Below are 25,865 nucleotides of genomic sequence, written 5' to 3'. Positions count from 1 at the left end.
TCACAGAACCATGTTCTTTGGCACAAAATACACATTTTATTTATTACTAATGTTACCATGGTATATGGCCATTTAAAAATGAGTAGAATATTTCATTCCCAAAATATGTAACAGGAATGTTTGTGTCAGATTCATTACTTCAACACTTACATTTGATTTTTAGCAGCTTGCCTCTGCGCTTTCCTTTCTTTCCTTTTTTGATCTGGTGGCTTTGCAAAAACAATTTCAATATTTTCTCCCTCTAATTCTTTTCCATTCATGCCTTCCATTGCCTGTGGAGGAAAATTTTAAACTGTAAAACGAATTCTTAAAGAGTTTTATGATAAAAATATGCTATGAGCACAACCTTTGTAGATATTTTCCGTTAGTGGGAGATAAAGATCTGGGACTATGTCCTGTCCACTATACATCCTGATTAAAATTCCTTGATCAGTTACTGTGTAGGTTTTCAAAGTGTTATCTGCAATAAGGAAGTCAAATCTATACAAAGCTATGAACAGAAAATCAAATACTTGAAAAAAAAATCTCTAGGAACAACATAAAGTTACACAGATTATTGTAAAAAGGCTCAACTTAAAAAATAAATTTCTTTAAACCAAAGAGGTAATAGAAAACTGCATGGACCATGGAGGAAAAAAATTAAGAAAGGATATGAAGTTGGACTGATGTATAAGTATGTTTGTTGAATGGATATGCAGGAAAATAAAGTGAAACTTACATTATGACTAATGGTGCATTACACTGTAGAATTAATGCAGTGTGACAACATTTTAACTGCCATGGCTCAATGCTATGAAATTATGGGATTTCTGGTTTGGTGAGACACTAGCACTGTTTGGCAGAGAAGGCTAAAGACCGTGTAAAACTACAGCTTAAATTATTCCACTGCATTGAGCCATGCAGTTCAAGTAATATCGAACTACTGTATAGCTGCACCCTGAGTCTCAAATATCAGTGGGTATACTTATACCAGTTGTGTATGCAATACATGACATTTAACAAAAATGCTGCACAAAAATACAAGGCAAAGACACCAAAACCTCCCCTTTTAACACACAATTTAATCGATTATTATACAATTTATTAATGATCTTATATATTCTTTTCTTTTGTTAAACGTTTAGCATTCAGCTTTGAAATGATATTATATAGTGAACCACCGAGAACAGAGCAGAACCCATAGCTATGGTGTAGAGGACAAGCACTTTAAAAAGAAATTATTTTAGCTAATGATCATAGCAGGCTTTAAAAGAATTTGATCGATCGCAGTAACTTCACTGTCACTAAAAACCTACCTTTACAGCACCATCACGTTCATCAAAATGTATGAAAGCGTAATCTTTTAATTTCTTCACTCTTTCCAGTTTTCCAAACTGACTAAAAGCCTTTTCTAATATTTCTTCTGTGACTGAATTCGCAAGGTTCCGCACAAATAACACTTTTACCTGAAACAAAGTATCCACTTGATTAAGAAAAAGCTATGCATTTTTTTCATAATTACATTTGTCAAGAATATACTTAGTACATTTAGCTTCTATACCAGGCATGGGCAAACTTCAGCCCTCCATGTGTTTTGGACTTCAACTCTCACAATTCCTAACAGCTGGTAGGCCCATGCCTGTTCTAAACAATCTCTTAAAATTTGAAATTCCCATTAAAGATTTCAAATGACAGCTTCTATTGACACTGTCTTGTCTTGTCCTTGGAATTTATGTCTTTTTAAATGACCTGTTGTATGGCAAAATTGAACTGAGTAATGTCTCAACATCCATATTCACTTAGGGCTTACTGTGATATAACAACATATATTATCTGTTGTGCAATGTCCTGGTGCCTAATGGCCCTGATGCACATCAGGGTGTTCCCCAACATGTATTCAATCATACCTGGGAAATGCCAGAGCACAACAACAGTGCCTCATATATGTTGGAGCACATTTGCAAGTAACCAGATAGCCACCTTCACAAGCTACTAACATAATTTCATTGTATTTATTCAATGTAGCTACGGATTTGTAAAGTTACAAAATGTAGACTGATGTAAAATTCTGGCCACTATTTTTACTGTTTCAGTATATCCTAACTAAAGATACACAATTGTTTCCACTTCAATTATATTCAGATCACCGATTTCAAGTTTACAAATATTAATTTAAAAAATAATTTTCCTCCTAGAAATTTCGATTTTAGTCTGTTTATTTTTGCAGTGCTGTGTATGTTTGATTGAAACTGTTTTGCTATCCCAAATCCCAACAACGAAACCTCTGATAAGCATGGATAAAATGACATTAGTAGTTTTGATGTTAAGACTGTTGCCTCAAAGACACCACTTTTTACATCTGGAGGAACTGAGCACATACATTACTGAAACTGAAGGCTTATACCAACAGGTAACTACATTTTTTATAGAAGAATTGGAGGGTGAGATGTAAAATAATTGCGTTTCAATAAATATATTAAGGACATCGTTAAATTGAAGGCAAAAAAGTTTCTCACGGATACAAAATAGGGGATTAAAATCTTGAAATTCAAAACTGTAAATTGTAAACTATCTAATCTTGCAAGACCAGACTGATGATTACAAGCTGAACAATGAAAACATATCTCATTAATTACAAAGTAAGTATGATTGAGAGCACATTTAAAATTAAAATTATTCCCAAGTCATTCTAAAAATGAGAATTACATTTAGTGAATATCATTACATCAGTCCTATTATTTGTTAATTTTGTTGAACTCTTTGTAGCTGTAGCTTCAATTCTACCACTGCAAGAATTTAGGAGGGGGTCAACCTTACCAATTCCCCCCCCCCCCCCAAAAAAAATCTCCTTGTGTGTGTGCATGTTCAAGTCACCTGTCAATTTATGGCAACCTCATGAATTTCATAGGGTTTTCTTAGGCAAGGAATACTCAAGAGTAGGTTTTGCTCATTCTTTCCTCTAAAACAGTGGTTCTCAATCTATGGGTCCCTAGATGTTTTGGCCTTCAACTCCCAGAAATCCTAACAGCTGGTAAACCGGCTGGGATTTCTGGGAGTTATAGGTTGAGGACCACTGCTCTCAAATATAGCCCACAGTATCTAGTATTCATTGTCAGTCTCCCTTTTAAGTACTAAGCAGAGCTTGCACCCTCTTAATATCAAAGAATAGTCAGGATCGGGTGCTTTTGTAATATTTTTGTAAGAAATCTGCTCTAAAAACTGATTGGTCCTCTTGAATATACTGCTGGTGGCTGCAGAAGGATCAGATATTAGCAAAAGTATTGTCTCCCCCTCCAATGGTAAGCTGCTTTCACTGCATCAAAGTCTTTCATAGCCAGAAATCTTGAGCCCCACCCTACGTGTGAATATGCTATCATGCCTGCACATTAGGTTAAAGATCTGAGCAAACTTCTGCATAAATTCTTGCTCTTGAAGGCCTTCCAAATTATAGCAAAAACAATTATGTGCAAGGGTCAAACCTTATACAACACTTTGTATATGTAATCCTATATCTTACAAAACAAACTGACTTTGCTTTTCAGACTGCTGTAGGTGTAGGTATCTGAACTGACTTTGAAGACTAGGGGGAAAAAATCCAGCAACACCCCCACCCCACCCCAAATGGGGGAAAACCACAATATCTTACTTTTGCCATGACTTCAGGATCTGGATCTTCTATAGGATCAGCCCATTCAACAGTAACGACGTTACCCCAGACCTTCACTTTTCCACTCATCAACCTACGCCTGGCTTGTGCTGCTGTTTTGTGATCTTCATATTCAAGGAAACAAAAACCTCTGTTCTTTTTTTTGTCATCAGGCTGGTGATACAGTATTACATCTGTGAGGCCCTCTGAAATTGAAGCCAATTGGATAGGTTTAACTCACGTGTAAGATACAGCAACATATAGCAATAATTACATTTATCAAAATAGTATATGCCCATTAATATTTTGATATATCCCCATTTCATCACTTAATACATATGTAGCAATACAAACTACTAAGTTTTCTAGAATTCTTTCTTATACCCTGTATCAGTGAGATCACATTTCTTATGCATATTCCATTCACTTCTGTCCATCACAGGTGCCTTCCCAACAAAAATTATGAAGCTTTAAGGAGACTTTATACATTCTCCATCTAGGATATCTGCCTATACAGAGAAGCAATCCCTAACTGAGAAGACAAAAGCTTTAACTCAATGTGCTCATCATGCATGGGGTCAAATATGTGATGTTAAGTATTTCAGTCAACAGTCAAATACAGTATTTCTATACTATATTGTCCTAAACTGAAATACTGGACCAATGAAAGCGTATTCTAGCAATGTCATGGAATGTTCAAGACTGTTCTAATTGCATGATACCATTTAGCAAGACAGCAGATTGTCCCCTTTAATGGAAATATGTTCCTTCCCTCTTCGGGAAAACAAGACAAATACTGAAATACAGCTAGGCAAGCTCATTTGATGACAGCATGACAGATGGAGGTAACAGCATTAGGTATTGATTAACTTCTTTTCTCCTTTAAAACACTCCTTATGATCTCAGTTTACAATGTTATCATCATTCAACATCAGCCGAAAGATGGTGAAAAAAATCATCACTGATCACTTGACAAGGAATGTTTTACTTTTTTTTCACACACCCAAGATACCCAGTAACTTACCTGTTACTTTGCTAAATTCTTCAACTATCTGTTCCTTGGTTTTACTCTTAGGAATAGAGCCAACAAAGAGCCTATTATTGGCAACAGAGATACACACACCAATGTGTTTTCCAGAACGAATTTCATGATTATTATACTAGAAGAAAGAAAGTTATACAAAGGTAAGTTATCCTAAATTGTTTATTCTTTCACACATCCCATGTGTTAGTTTTACTGAAAAATGCCAATGCAGGTTGTCAATATGCACAGGGATTTTACTAGGATCTTAGAAACTAAAAGACAACTAAGTTGGTAGCACCAATTTCACAGATTAAGTCTACTTCTTCTGCATAAGTAGAGTTAGTCTACAAAAGCTTGTTACCAAGCTATCAGTCTCTAAGGTGCTACAAGAACCCTTGCATACTGATATTCCAGGCAAATATAGTCATATTTCTGAATGCAGGTTGTGTTTGTTCAGAAATGAAGATTTAAGAATGTTTCCATTACTAACACAAGTATTTAGCATTGTGAACTTCAGGCTTCACTTTTTATAGTTCAGCTATTTTCCCCATATGACAATGCGTTCTCAACTGCATGAGCCACAATACAGAGGACTTCAGCAATAAACTAATACAGTTTTGTATTCTCTTATATTAAAAATACAAATTGAACAAAGAAAAGTGAAAAATTATTTTATTTGTATTCTATTAATAGCATGAAGGATCTCTGTTCATTTTAAGCAACTTTGCTCTCTATAGAACCATCACAGGGGTATCTACACTGACGATTTAATGCAATTTTAAGTCTTTATTGGAAAAAAAGTGTTTTTTCTGTGAACATGATTACATAAGAAATCCTGGAACCAGTTTTGAGGGCCGGATAATGATTACACAAATCACACAGCACTGATGCCCATTAAGGGTTTTCTTTCTCACTTTTGTCGATGTTTGTTGAAGCTAAATTCAAACTGCATCAAATGGACAGTGCAGACATCAGACACTCCTCATAATGGAATTCCAAAGATTCTTTAACATATAATTGATATTTTTGAAATAAACAAATTCTGTGGCAGCAGTGCACAGAATCACATTGTAACAAGTTCTCAGCATAGTTTATAACTGGGATGGGCAGAAGGTAGATTAACATCTACTGGAAGACGTCTGAAATTGATTGCAAAACATTGGCGAGGATTCCTGACTGCCATTTTTTAAACATAGTACTAATAAAGTGACTGTGCCCCCACTGACCTAAATTCCATTGCTGAAATTAAGCAAGCAACTTCTGCATGAAAGGAGTGCAAGCTACATTTAGTTCAGTTTAATGAACAAATTTGTGGGCTCAAAATTACTCCATTTTGCATTTGGTGGACCTTGCAGTTATGGCTACAAAGTATGAAGTCAGTCCACTGTGATTTATAGAAAGCTATGAACCACTGTAACAGTTCTGAGGTAGTAGTGCACAGAAACAAGCCAATGTTCCTAGAAGGACCAACTTTTCATACCTAACAAAACTGGTATTTTAGAAGCAAACAGCAAACTGTAGTCACAGAACACAAAACAGCAACCCTTCCCACTTCCCATGAAGCAAGATACTTAACTATAAAAGCACAAAATAGTTTGAACTATAGCAATATTCGCTGCCATCTAGATCACGGTGCATTATAAAAAATAGGGATTTTAAAAAAGCAATTTAATGGATGAGCAATTTATCTCACTTTGTGGGGGGATAGATAAACCATGAACTGCCTTACACACACTACTATAGGTTTTTAAAAGGCAAGATCTGAATCCAGGCTTAATTATACTCAGAATAATCTTGGAACACAGTGGATCATAACTTTATAAGTATATAATTACAGTATAAAATTAAGGCTGGCTGTGATCCATGATGCCCTACTGTTTTGACTAACTGAGTTGTCAATGACTAGATGAAAGATCTAGTTTGTTCTCCCATTCTTTTCTTTTGGTCCTTCAATACAGTGCACCTAAATCTATTACATGGGACAGATGCATTCTGGCACTGCTTTGTTATCTATTGATGCCATTGCTCTGAAAATATAAAAGAGACTTCGAAGACACATTATTATTAATTGTTTCAAACTTGGGGCCATGGCTTCCTTAAGACAAATATTTCCCTTTTCTTACTACCTTCAACTTTACTCCCAAGTACTATAATCTTTTACAAAAAATCAAATTGCCTGACATGTTTTTACTAATTATTGGTTATAGAGAGTTATAACTATCCCTAGGCTCTTAAAGCTTTGCAGAGATAGCTGTAATCACTCTTCTGTACTCATTCTCTAGATGGGAAGCCAGCAACTAAGCACACATGCAATTAATCTTCAAGTAAGATGTGGGAAAGTCTTTGGTTACGTTTATTTTAAGTGAAACTAGGTATACTAGGACTACTTTGCAGTCAAAATTAAAGAAAACATGACTTTTGTCCTGTACCAACTTTGTGTCATGTTTTGATAAATACTACAAATCACACTCAATCACACAATGAATGCTTATTAATCAGGATGTTTTAGGCTAACACTTAGCCTAAAAAGCAAGGTAAGTGCACGACTATGGTCTTAGAAATAGTTGCTGACCTGTCTAAAAATTATAATGGGCAAATAATTTATCAGTTTATTTGCTAGGCTGGTATTATTTAGTGTTTCTCAAACTCTGTTCCTCCCAATATTTTGGACTTCAGCTCCCACAATTCCTAACAGCTGGTGAGCTGGCTGGGATTTCTGAGAACTGAAGTCCACAACACCTGGAGGAGAAAAAACACTACTTTAAATAAAGAAAATTAGATGGGATAATAACTACAAATTTAATTGTAGTACTGAACTAAAGTTTGCATATCTATAAAAGAAACCCAATTAGGTGTATATTAACTATATATTTAAATACAGCAATGAAATCAAAGGTGGGTAGACCAGCACAAGATGTCAGAACTTTGAAACCATGCACAGTTTCGCTAAGAATTATTTTTTCAAATACCAAGAAGGAAGCATTCAAGTTTCACCTGATTCTTTAAAAGAGTAAAATGTGAAAAATCGCATCAATTACCAGCAGTGACATCAAAATAATTCCTTGCAATTGGTGTGGAAACATATGGGACTCCAGATCCTACTAGACTACAACTCCCATTACAAAACAAGAAATTGTGGAAGTTGAGAACTCCCCTACCCCAAGGATATGCAAAATTATATACCTTACTACAATGTTTTAAAATAATGGACCCAATTTCAAGTCTGCATATTTCATGATGGTAATATGTTTCAAAAAGTTACAAATGGTTTAATGAGATATCAAGTTTTACCAACTATTTTGAGCCAGAATGAAATCTAAAAAGTAACTCCACAAATGGGAGCAATATGAGGCTTATGTTGCAGGGCAGCAATTCTGTGAATGACTGAGACATGGAGCTGTTCATGCACTGGGAGAGGCGTCTACAGTAGTCATTTGGAAACTATGCCTTATCCTTTCAAATGGTAAGTTTTATTCATGGCCGATTCATGGTTGCAGAGATATAGCGATTTCAAATCGGGTCTGTCTTTTCGAAACACCACAATCTAGAAGAGTTTGTGGTACAAATACACTGTGACATGTTAACACTAATCAAGAAAAAACAAGAGCCTGTGTTGCATCATTCTTTTGGCATCAACATACCCCTTTTTCTTGTGGATGACTGATGACACTATCCACCTCACAATTCCTCTTAGGAAATGAGTACCACCAAACATTTTCAGATTATCACATGTAAGACAGCACTTTATATCAGCTCAATGAAATGAGAATCTCCATTCCTTCAGTGCCATCACTAGCTATTCACATCACCATACACAAAAATACTGTAGTATTTTCCTGAAAACTCTGGCACATTAATAGCACAAAAACCTGAAGGGGACATGTTTACACATAATCCTTTAAAATGCACAAGCACTAAAGTTTTCACTGCATAGGACAAGTCAAATGAGGACAAGTTAGCAGCATATACCAACATATTGGTTTGGTAAAGTAAGCCAGAACTCTATGCAATTTTTATTGTGACATGTACTCTGGTACATCCTCCAGGAAATAAAGCCCGACTGCTCACTGGAGGGAAAGATACTAGATACAAAGTTGAAGTACTTTGGCCACATCATGAGGAGACAGGAAAGCCTAGAGAAGACAATTATGCTGGGGAAAGTGGAAGGCAAAAGGAAGAGGGGCCGACCAAGGGCAAGATGGATGGATGGCATCCTTGAAGTGACTGGACTGACCTTGAGGGAGCTGGGGGTGGTAACGGCCGACAGGGAGCTCTGGCGTGGGCTGGTCCATGAGGTCACGAAGAGTCGGAGACGACTGAACGAATGAACAACAACAACAAAGTAAGCCAGAACTCTATGCAATTTTTATTGTGACATGTACTCTGGTTCACTGGCTTCAGGATGCTGTGCTGAAGAGGATATTGAAATGCTCAATTTAGTCATCTTCCAGAGAAATGGAAGATAAAATGGCTCTTAATTTTAATTTGCCCATAAGAAAATAATGCACAAGTTCTCAAAGTTACATCTAAAGAAATCTAACTTACACATGGAAGCAAAGGTGCCAGACCACAATGAGGAGAAACTTACCAATTTAACAGCTTCCTGTGCAGCCTCTTTGTTACAGAAAGTGACAAAAGCATATCCTCTATTTAGACCTGTCAGTGGATCCATCATTAAACGCAGATCCCAAATAGGCCCAGCTTTCTCAAATAATGGAACAAGCTCATCCTCAAACAAGTCCCTTGGAATCTTACCCACGAATATCTGTAAGAAAAGTTTGTTTTCAACACATCACACATGGGTAAACATGGAAATGCAACAATTTCCACCCCAAAATATTATTTTGCTTACCTCAGTGCCAACAGAAGGCTGTTGTCCTGAATAGACACACTCAGGGGGAGGACCACCATACTTCCTTTGTCCAGTCGTTACGTCAAGTGTGTACCCCGTTCTCTCCAAAAGTGCCTTCAAATTCAGAGTTTTTAATTAGTGTAACTACATTTTTTTTTCAACACTACAATTTATCCAAATTGAAAAAAGGAAATGCATGATTGTAAATTACTTAGCTCTACAATCTCTTACGTTTCAAAAATTTGCAGTTATTCAGGATTTGAATATAACCCCAACTATATTGTTTTCTAGTGAGCAATTTTTCGCAAGCCAATTTTTTTGTGCACAAAAGGAGACAATGCCGATAGAATGGTTTTATAGTTCAATCCTGAATCCCTTGCAAAGACTTTAAAACTGTTTTTCTTTTTCTGATCATGCAAATCTCTGTTGGTTACATAGCTGCCAAAGTAAATGCACTGTATCGGCAAATTTATCCCTCTAGGATACGTATCCACTTCAAGGCCCACAGACCAAATACAGCCCACCATGCCATTTTATACGGCCTATGCGGCATAGGCCTATTTGGGAAACAGCAAGCATTTTTTTAAATACAGCATTTTAATACATTGGAACAGTTGTGCTTGCATTTTGTTTTGTTTGTTATTTTCAGTACATAACTAATGGATGAGGATGGTGTGCGATATGGTGTCTTGGGTTATGTTATAATATGTTAAGGAGTAGTTACATTTATACAGCCTTTTAAAATTGCAAATAACCCTTTGAAGACAACCATAAAGTTGACGTGGACCTTGGTGAAAATGAATTTGACACCCTACTCTAGGATGTCCCTCTATGTATTTTATCAGGATATTCAACATTTCTTTGTATCCATATGCAGACAAGACCCCAGTTCTATATGAAATATATACACTCCAAGAATTCAGGGAGGGATGATATTGCCCAGTCACATATGTCATTGTATGGGGAACCACTGTTTAGAGCAAAAGCAGGAAGAAGGCGGAGTGGAATTTGGTAGGTCTTCAATGATTAGTAGTCAATCGCAAAGGGTTTCCACATCTCATTTGTTTAACAACCATAAACACACGTTTCTGAATTAATCTAGATATGGAGGGCAGAGCAGATTTTGTGTCACTGCATGATGACCTGAAATATTCTTATTCTGAGTATTGGTTCCAAGGCAGCCTCATTTCTTAATCCTAAGAATGTGGGCAGAATTCAACAACAGACCTCCACAGCTGTGACTAACAAGGCATAGTGGTATAGCTGGCAAGTGACCCTGTTCTCCATGCAGTCCTTATACACCCCAACATCAAACTCTGGAAGACTAGCAAAGCTCTCCAGAAGTTATATAAGCCCTGTGAGGAGATTGAGCCTTATGTACATCCCCTCTGGATCCACTATGCATCTCAACATGCATAAACAGATGTCAATATGGAATATTATTTCTTTGGTTGGTTTCTGAGTGGAATTGCAGAATTTAGTGCAAAATGGAAGCAAACCAAGGAGTGGGACATGTAGATGAAAATGTACCTATATTAATACCTTTCTATTCAGTTTGAATGTATCTTTCTAAGCCTTAAAAAATTACCCTTCAGAAAGCTGTCATTATTCCTGTCAGAACACGTTGAAATATTTGTATTGCGTCTCTTGCATAAAAATCAGTGATGCAAATACCCTTGGGGTAATCCCCCAAGAGCTCTAATGGATTAATCACAAGATCTATCAGGGTCTCTGAAGTATCAGAATGTGCAGTTCCTAACTTACTTACAACTAGCTTACACAATCAGATCAGATTACAATGTGATGGAGTGATAGTAAAAGTTCTTGAGTCATCTGTGTCTGAACAAATATCAAAGAATATCCTTCAGAAAAGAAAAAAATAAGCCAACAAAACTTAATGTTAACACCAAGTGTTTGGACTGGGTACCAAGACTACTAAACTATGGTATAATGCCAATGTCAACAACCAACCATAGGTGTCAGAATTAGGCCTGTAGGTTTCGTTTCGTTAATTCGTTATTTCGTATTAAAATCGTTTTTTTTTCATATCCGAAGCGATATCAAAACAATATTTTTAAACCCGGAAGGGTTTAAAAATATCGAAGCAGCAGCCCCATGTATTTTACGAGCTGAAGCTCCGCTCGTTAATGGCATGGAGGCTGCTGCTGAGTGGTGCTGCAGTGGTGCCTGGGAGCCAATCCGGCGCTCCCAAGCACCCCAGCAGTGCACCATGGCAGAAGCCGGATGGCGCGCGGAGGCCGCTTGTGAGCGCGCAGCGCGCGCCATCCAATGGGCTCTGGCTCCTGCGCCCCCCTCCTCCTCCTCCTCCTCCTCCTCCCATCTGGGAGGAGGAGGAGGAGGAGGAGGAGGAGGGGGGCGCAGAAGCCGGAGGCCGCTTGGATGGCGCGTGCGCTCACAAGCGGCCTCCGCGCGCCATCCGGCTCCGGTTCCTGCGCCCCCCCCCCCTCCTCCTCCTCCTCCTCCTCCTCCCAGGAGGAGGAGGAGGGGGGCGCAGAAGCCGGAGGCCGCTTGGATGGCGCGTGCGCTCACAAGCGGCCTCCGCGCGCCATCCGGCTCCGGTTCCTGCGCCCCCCTCCTCCTCCTCCTGGGAGGAGGAGGAGGAGGAGGAGGAGGAGGAGGGGGGGCGCAGGAACCGGAGCCCATTGGATGGCGCGCGCGCGCGCTCACAAGCGGCCTCCGCGCGCCATCCGGCTTGTGTGACTTTGTATACCATGTTCCAGAAGCATTCTCTCCTGACATTTTGCCCACATCTATGGCAGGCATCCTCAGAGGTCTGTTGGAAACTAATGGTGAGTTATATATCATCTCTCTAATACTATGGAATGTCCAGGGTGGGAGAAAGCCATTGGTGACCATTACTGCAACATTCACACTTAGCCTGTTTGATCAAGAAAATTTTTTTTTCTAAAATGTTTTGTAAATAATAACGAAAATTCGTAAATAACAAAACATTTTTTTGGTAAGTTTTGTAAATATTTTTAATATCGAAACAAAAAAACACCCCAATTAAGAATCGAATTTAGAAACAAATTTTTTCTTGATCAAACAGGCCTAGTCAGAATGGCACTTGAAAGTGACCTAACATCTCCCTTTATCAGATGCTACATAGGACACATTTCAGACAGCAGCATTGTTGAGTGGAGTGTGACACATCTCTATAAAGGAATAATGGCATAGATAGCAAGTGATCCTGTTCCTCCATGCAGTCCTTACAAAGGAAATAATGAAATTCTTATGTCCCAGACATTCAGCACCCCATTCCTGAATTAATAAACCCAATATGCTGTTAGATATTTCAGCACAAACTACTTTGCATACACACTGCTAGCAAAGTACTGAAGTGTCAAAGGTACATAAAACACAAAGAATAAAATGTCTTATTTAAAAATATACCTTGATTTTTGCCTCATCTGGTCCTTTGCTGGAGTCTGCCACTTTGGTCCCTTGTTTTTCTCTTTGCCTATATGTCTTCATGACACCACATAAAAAGGCACTTTTGTTCTAAAATAATAATATAGATAGATTTAATCACAGCTGAACTATATATTATTCTACTATTTGCAATAGTACACGTGCAGTAGCACAAACTATTGGATAATCAATGAATAAGAAAACATCCATGTCGTACATTACCTGAACATGAGAGAGATCGCTGTCTTTAAATTGCTGAAGCACTGCTAATGCACCTTCTTCATTAAATTCCTTTAAAGCTTCAATAGCTCTTTCATCTAAATCACTGTGAGCAACTAGCCCTGGAAAAAGAAATATTTAGAGTGTAACATTTTTCAAACAGCCATTTTATTGTATTTTAGAAGTAAATACACTGGTCAGTATATCAATTATTAAGTTAGATTTGTTAATTTTAAAATTACATTAGTCTGCACAGTACCTTAATCCTCCCATATACTTTAGTACTTACATATAAATGATACTATATTTTTTGCCACGTTCTAAACAAAATCAAGATTTCCACAGAAGGATGAATTGAATTAACATAAAATATTTTCTTCAAAGACTCAAAATAGTGTAAGTTATTAGACAAAATCACTCAACAATTCTACTGCTCTCCCAAAGCAGCTCTCCAGAACTTAACGGAATGCTCCATAACACCGATGGGACCAACCATTAAAATCAGAGATGCACACAATTAGATTTCACTTGCTACACTACACAGTGCTCCAAGTATACACAACTATAATCCACTATCAACTATTCCTGAGCTCTACGTTCCAAGTGCCTTCCCTCACCACCACCCCTTTGCTCAGTACCAGAGGCTGCTGTCGGGTAGTATAAACATTGCATATTACAAAGAAATCTGCAGTCCCCATACTTTTTTTTGGAAACCACAAAAAGTTGCTATTTTGGCCCAAAGCAAGGAAAAGTCCAATAGAAAATAGTGACTTTGCAAGTTTTACTTCTTACCTGCAACGTAAATTTCGTCTAGTTTTTCAGCAACTTTCTGTGGTAAACCAGCATCAAGCAATGTCTGGAAATGCTCAGAATGGGTAACTGCAGCAGAAGTATCCATGGGCTCTTCAGTACCATTCCCATTAACATGTTCAGAAGCCATGTTTCCAGATATCTGTTCAAACGCAATAGGCATAATTAAGCTACGGTCCTTAAAGCCACACGATTTGGGTGTCAATACATGCAGCTGCCTCCTAGGTGATGAGAGCTTAGCTGGCTTTCTCTACCACTCTGGACATCAAGGGGCTTAGAAGTCTATTTTTCCAACGAAAGAACCAACCAAAGGCATATTCCTACAGCCACAGCTTAGCAGAGATGTTAATAGTACACTGCAGGCTTTTACACACGGCCCAGCCAAACTCTGACTCACGGCCCTACCTTTCTAGCACACCCTAAGTAGCTCCGGAAAAGTTAGAAAATGACACAAGAAGCAGAGAAAAGAGGAAACGTGCAGACACAACCGTGCACCACCGCTATCCACTTATGTGCTGACCCTAACCACACCATTTTGAGCCATGGTTGAGCCCATCTACACTACGCCTGCTATATCATTTTAATGGACAGGCCCTAAAAACCAACATGGGCGAATGTACACTGCAGGATGAAGGCAGCTTGACACCGCTTTAGCTGCCATGGCTCCATGCTATGGCATCCTGGGAGTTGTAGTCTGGCGAATCATAGAATTGGAAGAGACCTCATGGGTCATCTAGTCCAACCCGCTGCCAAGAAGCAGGAAAATCGCATTCAAAACACCCCCAACAGATGGCCATCCAAGCCTCTGTTTAAAGGCCTCCACCACACTCCGGGGCTGAGAGTTCCACAGACAGGCTCCAGCCCTCTAAAATGGCAACACGTCTTGGGGCCTCACCAAACTACAACCTCCAAGATTGCCTAGCAAGGAGTCACGGCAGTTGAAGTGGTGCTGAGCTGCATTCATTCCACCGTGAAGCTGCGCCCCAAGCCCAAGGAACAAAGCGCTTCCTACTAGGCCGCCATGAGCCCGACGAAAACACGTGCTCGACGCGTTCAAATGTCTTACAACTTCCTCCGGCGACCAACTTCCCTTCTTCCCTCCCTCCTCCTCCTCCTTTGCCGGAAAGGCAGCCTATTGCCTCCCCCCGCCCCCTCCCCCCCTCCTGGAGAAGAATTGCAACACCCAGGGCCCTCTCCGGCCACCACGCGGGAAGGGAGGGAGCGGAAAGGCAGGGAGAGAATGGGAAGCAGGTTTCACACACATACACACACACATATATGACATGGGAACAAAATGAGCGCACGCCACCTTCCCATGGTCTGGAACAATGCAGAGAGAGCAAGGCGAGAACACCACACCAGCACGCTTTCCCAAACTCCAATATGGAGAACAAGAGCCACCCCATTCCACCCTCGGCAGGAAGACACAACCCAAGCAGTACTTAAAGGAGAAGGAAGCCCCCCACCACCACATTTTGGAGGCAGCCTTACTCTTGGGAAGTTCTTCCTAATATTGAGTGAGGTGGGACCTTTTCCCCTTCGGCTCAGAAGGCCCGCCGGTGACAGTCCCTCCCTCTCTCTCCCCTTCCTTGGGCCTTTCCCATCCTGCCTCCCACCCCACCCCACCCAACCCGCGAGGCGCCTCGTGGCCAATGAATGGCGCCGCTGCCGTTTGGACAATGAGGCGGCGCGAGCCCCTTTCGCGAGGGAAAAGGGAAGGGAGGGGCGAGAGCGAGGAGCCCCTTCGCTCCCCTTCCCCTCTCCTCCCCCCCTGTCATGCCCTGCGCGGCCTAGGCAGCCGCTCTCCTCCTCCACCACCAACACCCCAGTTAATCCTCATGATTAATACCACGGCTAGTAGTATTAGGCCTCCATTGTTTAGCCGAGAGCATGCTACCAGCACGGAGCCCCCCGCCCTCCTTCTCCTCCTTTCTTCCCTCCCTGACCACCCCTCAATAGACCCCCCGCCCTGCCCTCCTTTCTTCTCTCCAGCCGCCCCTCCCTCCTTTCTCTTTCCTCGCTGACCTGTGCGGGGCGGGGGGGTGGCGAGAGGCGAGCGAAAGGGCTCCGGCGGGCGGGGGGCGCGGCTGCGGGGCTGCCCCGTCCTTCTCTCGGGCTCCCTCACAGCGTGTGCTCGGAGAATGTGGAGGAGCCTGCGTAAAATGGCGGCCGCTCTCGAGCGCTCACGCCGCTGCTGGCACCAACCAACCCCAGCTCTTCCCCCCTCCCTTCCTTCCACTCGGCTGAAGGGAGGGAGGGAGGGGAGGAGGGAGAAGGAGGAGGGGGCGGGGCCGTGCACGCGCGCTGGCGTCGCCCCAACGCCGGGGTCTCCTGAGCAGAGCCACAAGGGTTATCGCCCCCTCCGCGCATGCGCTGCCAGCAGGACCAATCCGCAAAGGGTTATCACATCGCTGTCGGGTAAGATTTACTCCGGCGTGGTTGAGGGTGCGCATGCGCGGAAATTCGCAAGGCTTACTACCCCACATTGCTGGCGGCTGAGTTTTAGTTCCAGCAGGCAGGCAGCAACGAGTGATGCGCATGCGCTGACAAGGCTTGCAAAGCCAATCCAGGAGGGCTATCTCCCCGCCTCGGTGGCGCACGGTATTAGTCCCAGCAAGCCGTCAAGAGGAACAAGTGTGGGTGCGCATGCGCGGAAAAGACCAATCCAGAAGGGTTACTGCCCGGCCTCGCTGGCGGGTGAGTTTTAGTGCCAGGCGTCTGTGGTGCGCACGCGCGGACAAGGCCCATTCGTCCACGCTGTACTTTTTCAGGAAGAGGAGGAATTCCACGTTCTTGCTGAGAGAAGGCCTTCTTTTTCGCCTGACTCCACCCTGCCCCGGCCTTTGGAAATCGGAGGGTGCATCTACACTGTAGCATGAATGCAGTGTGACAGCACTTGAACTGCCAACAGTGTTGCTGCACCCTGGGGAACAGTCAGGTCCTTACACAAGTCTGACACTTAAGTTTTGGGGTGGGTTTATGTTCTGGGGATTTGAAAGTGTGATACTTCAACCGTTCTTTACTTCTCAATAATAATAAGTAGCCATTCTCCGAAATGCTTGGGAGCAGAACCCCTTTGGGGCTTTTGGAATATAATAATAATAAGTATGGGCTGTTGATGTTGCAATCCCAGGTGACAGCAGGATTTAAGAGAAACAACTGGAAAAGCTGATATGACATAAGGATTTAAAGATCAAACTGCAAAGACTCTGGCACAAGCCAGTCAAGGTGGTCCCAGTGGTGATCCTCACACTGGTTGCAGTTAGGCCTGTCGGTTTTAGTTCGTTAATTCGTTATTTCGTAATTAAATCGTTATTTTTACCATTTTCGAAGCGATTTCGAAACACATTTTCAAACCCGGAAGGGTTTAAAAATATCGAAACAGCAGCCCCATATATTTTACGAGCTTCAGCTCGTGTCGTTAATGGGATGGAGGCTGCTGTGCTGACTGAGTGCTGCTGCTGGTGCCTGGGAGCCAATCCGGCGCTCCCAAGCACCCCAGCAGTGCACCGTGGCAGAAGCCGGAGCCGATTGGATGGCGCGTGCCATCCAATCGGCTCCGGCTTCTGCGCCCCCCTCCTCCTCCTCCCAGCTGTGTTGCAGCTCACAAGCGGCCTCTGCGCGCCATCCGGCTCCCGGCTTCTGCGCCCCCCTCCTCCTCCTCCTCCTCCTCCTCCTCCTAGCACTTCCTGCAACACAGCTGGGAGGAGGAGGAGGGGGGCGCAGAAGCCGCCCGGAGCCGATTGGATGGCGCGTGCGTGCTCACAAGTGGCCTCCGCGCGCCATCCGGTTCCCGGCTTCTGCGCCCCCCTCCTCCTCCTCCTCCTCCTCCCAGCTGTGTTGCAGCTCACAAGCGGCCTCCACGCGCCATCCGGCTCCCAGCTTCTGCGCCCCCCTCCTCCTCCTCCTCCTAGCACTTCCTGCAACACAGCTGGGAGGAGGAGGAGGAGGAGGGGGGCGCAGAAGCCGCCCGGAGCCGATTGGATGGCGCGCGCGCGCTCACAAGCGGCCTCCGCGCGCCATCCGGCTCCCGGCTTCTGCGCCCCCCTCCTCCTCCTCCTCCTCCCAGCTGTGTTGCAGGAAGTGCTAGGAGGAGGAGGAGGAGGAGGAGGAGGGGGGGGCGCAGAAGCCGGAGCCGATTGGATGGCGCGCGCGCGCTCACCCGAGGAGGAGGAGGGCGCAGGAGCCGGAGCCGGATGGCGCGCGGAGGCCGCTTGTGTGAGTTTTCAGGGCTGTATATGACCATGTTCCAGAAGCATTCTCTCCTGACATTTTGCCCACATCTATGGCAGGCATCCTCAGAGGTCTGTTGGAAACTAGGCAAATGGAGAGTTATATCATCTAATATTATCTATGGAATGTCCAGGGTGGGAGAAAGCCATTCAATGCTAATCAAGGTGACCATTACTGCAACATTCACACTTACTAGGCCTGTTTGATCAAGAAAAAAATTGTTTCTAAAATGTTTTGTAAATATTTACGAAATTTCGTAAATAACAAAACATTTTTTTGGAAAGTTTTGTAAATATTTTAAATATCGAAACAAAAAAACACCCCAATTACGAATCGAATTTAGAAACAAATTTTTTCTTGATCAAACAGGCCTAGTTGCAGTACCTAAAGACCTTGGCCTGCACTTAAACACAATCGGCGCTGACAAAATTACCATCTGCCAGGTGCAAAAGGCCACCTTACTGGGGTCTGCACGCATTATTCGCTGATACATCACACCGTCCTAGATGCTTGGGGAGTGTCTGACATGTGATCCAATATAACAGCCAGCAGAGTGATCTTGTCTGCTGTGGGCTCATTTAGTTGTGTTGTGTTTCAAATAATAATAAACTTTATTTGTACCCTGCCATCATCTCCCCAAAGGGGACTCGGGGCAGCTAACATGAAACCCAAACATACAATACAGCAAAATAAAAATACAGAATGCAAACAACAAAAATTGACGTCAGAATAAAATACATACAGTAGCAAAATAAAATAAAGCAAATTAACACAATATAAAATATCTGTACCTGCATACATGTACATAATGAAGTACTTTGGAGATGGGGCCCAAGTCTATACGCAAAATTCATTTATGTGATGCTCTGCTTCCTTGATCCTAGTACAAGCCTACTATAGTTAGGAATCTGGACTCTGGCAAACTGCAAGTTGAAGGAAGAAAGAAGAGCATTGCCATCTACTCTCTTCACTTCTTTGGATTTACCTTCAAAAAAAGGACGCCAAATCACTTCAGGGTGACTAAATGACCCAGAAAGATTCTGATACGAAATACTCTAAAACTCCTACTTGTGGTTAAATTATGAATAAGGTTCCAGATATTATGAAGGGAAGCAACGTAGGGTTTTGGATGCAAATGAAAGAAGCTGCAGTTGGTCTTTCCCACTAACACCAGCAAAACATTGTGATGTGACCAGAAAGTTAGGCCTAGTAGAGTTAAAATAAAGTTGTAAATAATGTCACTTAGAAAAAGTGAAGGGGCATGTTGCTACTAGAGGTTTACAACAGGCTTTTTCTAAGTAACATTAAGGATCAGAACCTTTTCTGTTACAGCTGACACAAGTTAATTGGGTGTATTAACAGCTTCAGCATATAACAAGGCACTAGTTTTGCAAGCTTTGAGGTTTGCATTTGGCTTAGCTTGATGTATTGTTTGAGCTGAAGAAACCTTTGGCTGTTGCTGGGAGTGGTTACACAGCATCCTGAAGTATTAAAATGTTAAAGGTTTCAAAAAGAATCTTAACACTGGCCATGACATACTCATTCTCTAGTTAAAGATTTGGAGCATAAGGAAAGTCCTAATAGATCTGTTCATTTTTTCCCGTGTTAAGAGTGACTTGAGAAACAAAGTAGCTTCTGGTGTGAGGGAGTTGGCTGTCTGCAAGGATGTTGCCCAGGAGATTCCTGGATGCTTTACTGTCCTATGTTCCTGTATGGGAAGCTGGAGCTGACACATGAGCTCACCCTACTCCCCAGATTCAAACTGCCAACCTTTGCCGGCACAAGATGGTGGAGAGCTTCTATTTATTTTTACAAGTATCTGCAACACATTGGATCACGATTTGTATCAAGCACTCGTAACAAGATCACCGGTCAAGGGCTCAGATCCCTTTCGTATATATGAAAAGATGACGCCATTTTATACTTGTTTGCCTTGAATCTCATTTGCCATTTCAGTGTTCATTCCCCAAATTTGAAGAATGCCTTTTGGAACTCTTAATAATCTATTTTTGTTCAAAGGTGTCTACAACGGTGAGAAAAAGTTGTGATCCTCTTTGGGTTGTGACATTATCCTCATTGTTTCTTACACATGAAGTAAGGCAACAGGATAAAATGCTACCCGTAACATTAGTTAAAAGCATGTAATATCAGTTTAAAGACCAATACATATTGAGAGTTAGAATTTGAAAACTTCTTCTGACCTCCTGCCAGAAGAACCAGTCTTTAATGCTGTTGCAAATTCAGAGAGCATATTTAGCTGTCAGATCTTGTCATGGGTTGCTGCACACTTTAGGAGTGGCTGCAGGAAAAGTCCCCTGAGTGACAGCTGCCAAGCTACTCTTGACTGGAGTAAATGTCGAGATGAGGAACAATAGATCATCTCAGTAAACAAATCCTCCAAAAAATTGGATGCCCTAACAAATTTGTGACCATCGTGCGGCTCCTCTATGATGACAACAGCCTAGGACAGCAGTGGTTCCCAGAGTGACCCATTTGAGGCGGAATCGGGTGTTACTGCCCCAAACTGATTTTCCATCTTCGTTGCTATGATACTTAATCTTTGTTGATGGGAAGCTTCCCACCAGAGTAGAAATCATGTCAGACGGATGGCAAGCTATTTAACCTCAGCAGACTGAAAGCAAAAAACCAAGGTCATGTGTTAATAGAACTCAAATATGCTGGTGATAACATGGTCTGTGTGCATTCAGAACTACAAGCCACTGTAAACACCTTTGCAGAAGCATTCATGAAGCTCTGCTTCTCACTGAATGTTGATAAAACCAAAATTTGGTTGGGGTCCCCTTCATTAACATCTTGCACATCTGCTTGAATGTTTAGGATCCTTATTGTTCTGTACAGCCCACTTCAGATCAAGTTCTCAAGTGATCTAATATTCTCCTTCAGAAACAGTGCCCCTTTTTAAGTGATCTGATGAGAGGACAGTGTGTAGTGTTCGAGCACTGGACTGAGACCATATCCCTCAGCCATGTAAATAAATTGGGGAAGTTGTACTCTCAACGTCAAAGGAAAAGGCAATCTTCTCTGAATGAAGTCTTTGCAACCACCACACCTTGAGAAGTTCACCTGTGCCCATTCATTCAATTTTCTTTCAAAGAAATTTGCTGTGAACCAGCTATCTACGACAGGCCACCACTTTTGCCAACCAGTTTTCCGTGTCTGAATGATACAATTGCTCCAAGTCCTGAATGACTAAAGCAGACCCTAAACATTACACTGCCAGCACCATTCTTGGTGGTTTGAGGTCCTTCTATTTGAAATCTCTGTTTAGTCAAATACTAGAGGCCCCCATTACCCATTCGCATTTTTACCAAACTTCAGATGTACAGCATTCTCTTTTAAAAAAGCACTGGTTTCTTCCAGCTGGCTTGAAATGGATGCCATTCTTGCCAATTTTACTAATAATTACAAAGAGGGTAGCAGCCTACAGATCCTGGAAAGTTCTCATTCCACCAGTTTTGGTTTATTTGCAACTAACTGAACGATAGAACAGTTTATTCTTGGGGTGATTCTGATTGGACAAGTGTTGAGATCTTTGGCTTCAAATAATGTTCTAATATTCGAAAATGCAATTTTAAACTAATCTGTCATTACTGTGAGAGGGATAAGCCAATTTTAATACCAAATTATCATAAATTCTAGGCTTACTAGGACTTTCTCAATGTCATTGTGTTTCTCGCCCAGACTTTACATATGTGACCTGTCCTAAAAATATCTCCTTGTACCTATTCGGATTTCAACACCTAACCTACATAAATACCTAAGCTTCATCAGTTTGAGGGGTTTATCACATGCCCACTGAAGTAGTCTTAGGAATAACCAATTAACCCAATATTACCTAATTGACAGCATACAGGTGTGTTTTGATAAATCCTATCTCTAAGACGTCAGATTGAACTTGGAACCACTTGCACAAAAAGCATGTAACTACTGTGCTTCTCTTCAAAAAATAAATGGTGGCACTAAAGTAGCCACACAGAAGGCTAGATTGTATGGCTCCTTTCCTCTCTAGCACATAATTGTGCTGTCAGATGTTTACAGGAATATCACCTCCTGAGGACAAGATTCATAGTGCCTACAGTTGAACAGATACTTTATATTTATAGCAATTTGGCACCACAATGCTATAAAGAATAAAGCAAAACTAGATTCATTTTGTATGAATGTTTCCAAGAATCTTCCATCAAAAAGCATTTCCTTCACTTTTCAAAACCAGAACATCACAATTAAGAGGAGGTTCTAAACCAGTCAAGGATAAAGTTTCAGTATTTTATTAGAATTTAATGCTACATTCAAACATTTAAGATCCATCATCACACATAAACTTTAATTCCAATGAAGCTTTTCCATAATTGTAGTGCCAGCTCCCAAACTAGTGTGCTCAAATCCTTAAGGCTGATTTTGTCACATGCGGGTATGATTTTCTTTGGGGGAACACTTCAAACCATGTCTTCATTTGACTTCTTAGAGCTAAAAATGTAAAATAAAGGAATTTAAAGTTAGACAATGTACTGTGTTCTAAAAAGTAACAGATGATCCCACTTCTAAATTTCTACTAACAGACGTACTTCTGCACCTGTCTTTTCCCAATAGGCCAGGGCAGGCTACTTTAGCAGCTATGAAGGGTAAATTCTTCCCCATCTGCCACAGGTAACCACTTCTACAGCTTGCGTTTTAAAAGAAAATGTGGTATTTTATTGAAATAGTTGGTGTGACGTGTGCACTTTTACTTGGTGGAGTGCTTTATTTTCAGTGACCATTTATTTGGTAAATGGAAGCAAGATATGTAACATGCTGCCTGCATACTGGCTATTTCTATGGGATGCATTTTAGTCACTTCAATTTTCTGTAAGTGTTATTACCTGAAGGAAGGCTTTCAACTACATTTAATTTAGCCAGAATGTGATCCCATAGACCTGCTGAGAACCACTGATCATTAGTTTCTTTATACTGCACTTTCCAATTCAAATGCCTTACCTCTTTCCTCTTCCCATGAAGGTGATCCAGTCTTCACTTAAAGAACTCTCACATCACTGTTTAAAAAAACCAATGGGACATATTACTAGGTTTATGCTCAGTTGAACCAGCATCACCACAAATTTTCCTGCTTTTGGAAATACCAATACAGCTAAGGCACAAACAGTGATTGCTGCATGCCTTCAAGGATAAGAAGCCATGTAGAGCAGCCTGTTCTGCAACTCCAGTCTAAGCTGAAGTATGATTTCCAACATCTCCAAAGTGCATGCTTATTTAAATATTCCACTATATTTAATGTATTTCTTATTGGTAAGAACTGTCAGGACTGCAATGTTAATTACCATAAAACTAACAGCTTGTCACATAAACTAGGTTTCTAAAGAAATGTGACACACATTCTAATAAATGATATTACACTTACTTGATGTAATTTGCAATCCAAAACTGAAGGTCTTGAATTAAATTCTTCCCTCTTGTTGCCTGAATTCCAGCTGCCAATCTAGACACAAAGTGCCAAGAAAATAGTATATGCATCAATAGAAGTTACTAGAAATGTTTTCTTTAAACTAAATAGCAAATCTATTGACTAATGATATAACCTCAGAAGCCGGATCCATATTGGCAGTTTTTTCATCAAAGGAATCAGGTTCGGGATAGTCTCATCAATGATTATATCAGTGCTCATGATTTACTGAATAAAAGCATTTAATACACTTACCTTTATCCCAATACATCTTTGTCAAGTCTGAAAAGAAAGAAAAAACAAAATATGAAATAGTTCGCATTTCTCCTAATTAGGTTTGTCAGCAGCAAACCAACAGTATTTCTTTTGGTGCAAGAGGTGTTGCTAAATGCACCTGCAGAACAATAATCCATCCCATTCTAGATAATTAAGAGCAGTGTTTTACCAAGGCAACTCAAAATCAACACTTTTTTGCCATGTCCAATGCTCAGAATACCAGTAATTTTGAATTTATTTCTGTGCATAGCCACTCTTTCTAATCAGTAACACTGGCTCTTCCAGAAATCCAGCCTTTCCTTTAAAATGCTGATGCCTCACTAGAACCTCAGGAGGACAGCTTGCTATGGCTTTAAAGGCAAAAACCTAAGAACAGCTATTCAGGTCTAAATATGTTGAGTACTGCATACAAAATAAAGTCAACACTGGTATCCACTTTCAGTGGTAATACAATCCACTCTGCTTAGATCTAAAAACATATCCATCTAAGACAATACTGTTTTAGGAAGACTGATTTTGAGCTAATCAAGTGACAATACAATGCCTTTGGCAAGCAGAGCATTAATGGAACTATCTTTCTAATTGTATCGAGTATCATACAAGAGGAAGCATTCTTTGGGTTCCATTGCTCCCTTTTTAGACTGAATACCTTTTGTACTCAGGATCCATCCTTCTCCATCAAATAGTCTTCTAAATACATTGATGTTTTATGACCTGAAAATAAAATTTAGAAGTTCAGAAAATAATGTCAACAAAGCTAAAAGAAGCAGCTTGTGTTCTAGAATAAGGCAATTAGGTTCTTCACAGAAGTATCCAGCTAAGAGTTGTGCCGTTAGTGGAATTGTATATACTATGCAAGAAATGTTTAAAATCAAACACTGGGCACAAGAATTCACAAAATGGGGCATTCAAGATGCTATGAACCAGTACAGTTGTCAGGAACATGAAATGTGAGGAGCATATTTTTAAGACTGAAGTGTCACTGCATTAGACCATTCTCAAGCTTCCACCATAAATATGGAACAAACGCTGTGACTGTGTCATCCCAACCTCTTAAGGGTGCAAATCAGAGAACATGGCAGGCAACAACCAGTCCTTTCTTGATCACAGGGTTTTATTTAGAAAAAAGAGCTAGAGCTGCAGTGGTGCCACCAAGTATGGGGGATCCTGGGAATCACTACATTGCTTTTATAATTTCACTGCATGATTCTACACTTTTTGGGATGTCATTCAATTATTGTCAAGCTCAAATTGTCAAAGGGACTGAGGTGATTCAGGCCCAGGCTATTTGGCTGACCACATTCCCTTGTGCAAACCTGCCCTGGCCCCAAGATCTTCAGAAGAGGCCCTTCTCTCGGTCTCCCCTCAATCGCAAGTTTAGTTGAAGGGAACGAGCGGGCCTTCCTTTTGGGCGGCTGTCCCTTGATTCTAGAACTCCCTTCTTGCCAGGGTAGCCAGAAGGGCCCCCTTTCCTGTTGTCCCTTCTGGTGGCAGGCTAAAACTTTCTTATTCAGATAGGTTTTAAAGATGAAGATTTTAAAGATCAATTCAGGGGGTGCTGTAGTCTTTTTTTAAACTTTGAACATGTTTTAATAGTTTTTAACTGGGAATTTTAAAATAATGTTTATATTTAATCCTGTTTTGCATATTTGAATATTTTAAATTGTATGCTGTTATGGTAAGCCGCTCAGGAGAGAAAAAGCGGGATATAAATAAATATAGTAATAATAATAAATCATAGCCTACATCATGTGTCTTGTGCCTTCCCTGTGTCCAGTTCTTATTGACTAGCACTTTCTGTCCCGGCCCATGTACAAAGTTGCTTCTGGGCACCAGGTCAAGTGATGCTGTTCTAACAAAACCTGCCAAGAAGTCATCAAACTGTTTTTGATTTACACAATACTTCTGAATATGAAAACGAGAAAGATTTTCAAGT

The 25,865-nt window shown here is 41.1% G+C and overlaps 1 protein-coding gene and 1 non-coding gene across 10 annotated transcripts in view; both read right to left on the bottom strand.

Annotated features, from left to right (window-relative positions):
- Window positions 1-16,220, bottom strand: part of SYNCRIP (synaptotagmin binding cytoplasmic RNA interacting protein) — a 22,953-nt gene extending 6,733 nt beyond the window's left edge. For 6 of the 9 annotated variants that reach the window (XM_060752991.2, XM_060752992.2, XM_060752993.2 and 3 more), the window contains exons 1-9: window positions 13,945-14,104; window positions 13,156-13,274; window positions 12,916-13,023; window positions 9,502-9,615; window positions 9,238-9,414; window positions 4,650-4,785; window positions 3,626-3,831; window positions 1,296-1,445; window positions 151-272 (exon numbers count right to left, since the gene is read on the bottom strand). In XM_060752991.2, coding sequence (XP_060608974.1) covers window positions 151-272; window positions 1,296-1,445; window positions 3,626-3,831; window positions 4,650-4,785; window positions 9,238-9,414; window positions 9,502-9,615; window positions 12,916-13,023; window positions 13,156-13,274; window positions 13,945-14,092 — 1,280 coding nt within the window. In that variant the 5' untranslated portion in view covers window positions 14,093-14,104. Of the gene's footprint in view, window positions 1-150; window positions 273-1,295; window positions 1,446-3,625; window positions 3,832-4,649; window positions 4,786-9,237; window positions 9,415-9,501; window positions 9,616-12,915; window positions 13,024-13,155; window positions 13,275-13,944; window positions 14,105-15,453; window positions 15,531-15,987 lie in introns of those variants that run through there. The other 3 variants (XM_060752998.2, XM_060752999.2, XM_060753000.2) reach the window with 3 other exon arrangements.
- Window positions 16,221-23,787: 7,567 nt separating this feature from the next.
- LOC132762254 (small nucleolar RNA SNORD50) lies at window positions 23,788-23,861 on the bottom strand. The gene has a single exon (XR_009630140.1). It is a non-coding gene; the product is annotated as a small nucleolar RNA SNORD50 (small nucleolar RNA).
- Window positions 23,862-25,865: the final 2,004 nt, after the last annotated feature.

The sequence above is a fragment of the Anolis sagrei genome, chromosome 1 (assembly GCF_037176765.1).
Source record: "Anolis sagrei isolate rAnoSag1 chromosome 1, rAnoSag1.mat, whole genome shotgun sequence".
Classification (NCBI taxonomy): Eukaryota; Metazoa; Chordata; class Lepidosauria; order Squamata; family Dactyloidae; genus Anolis; species Anolis sagrei.
The sequence above is the reverse complement of the archived record's forward strand: the minus strand, read 5'-3'. Positions and strand labels throughout refer to the sequence as shown.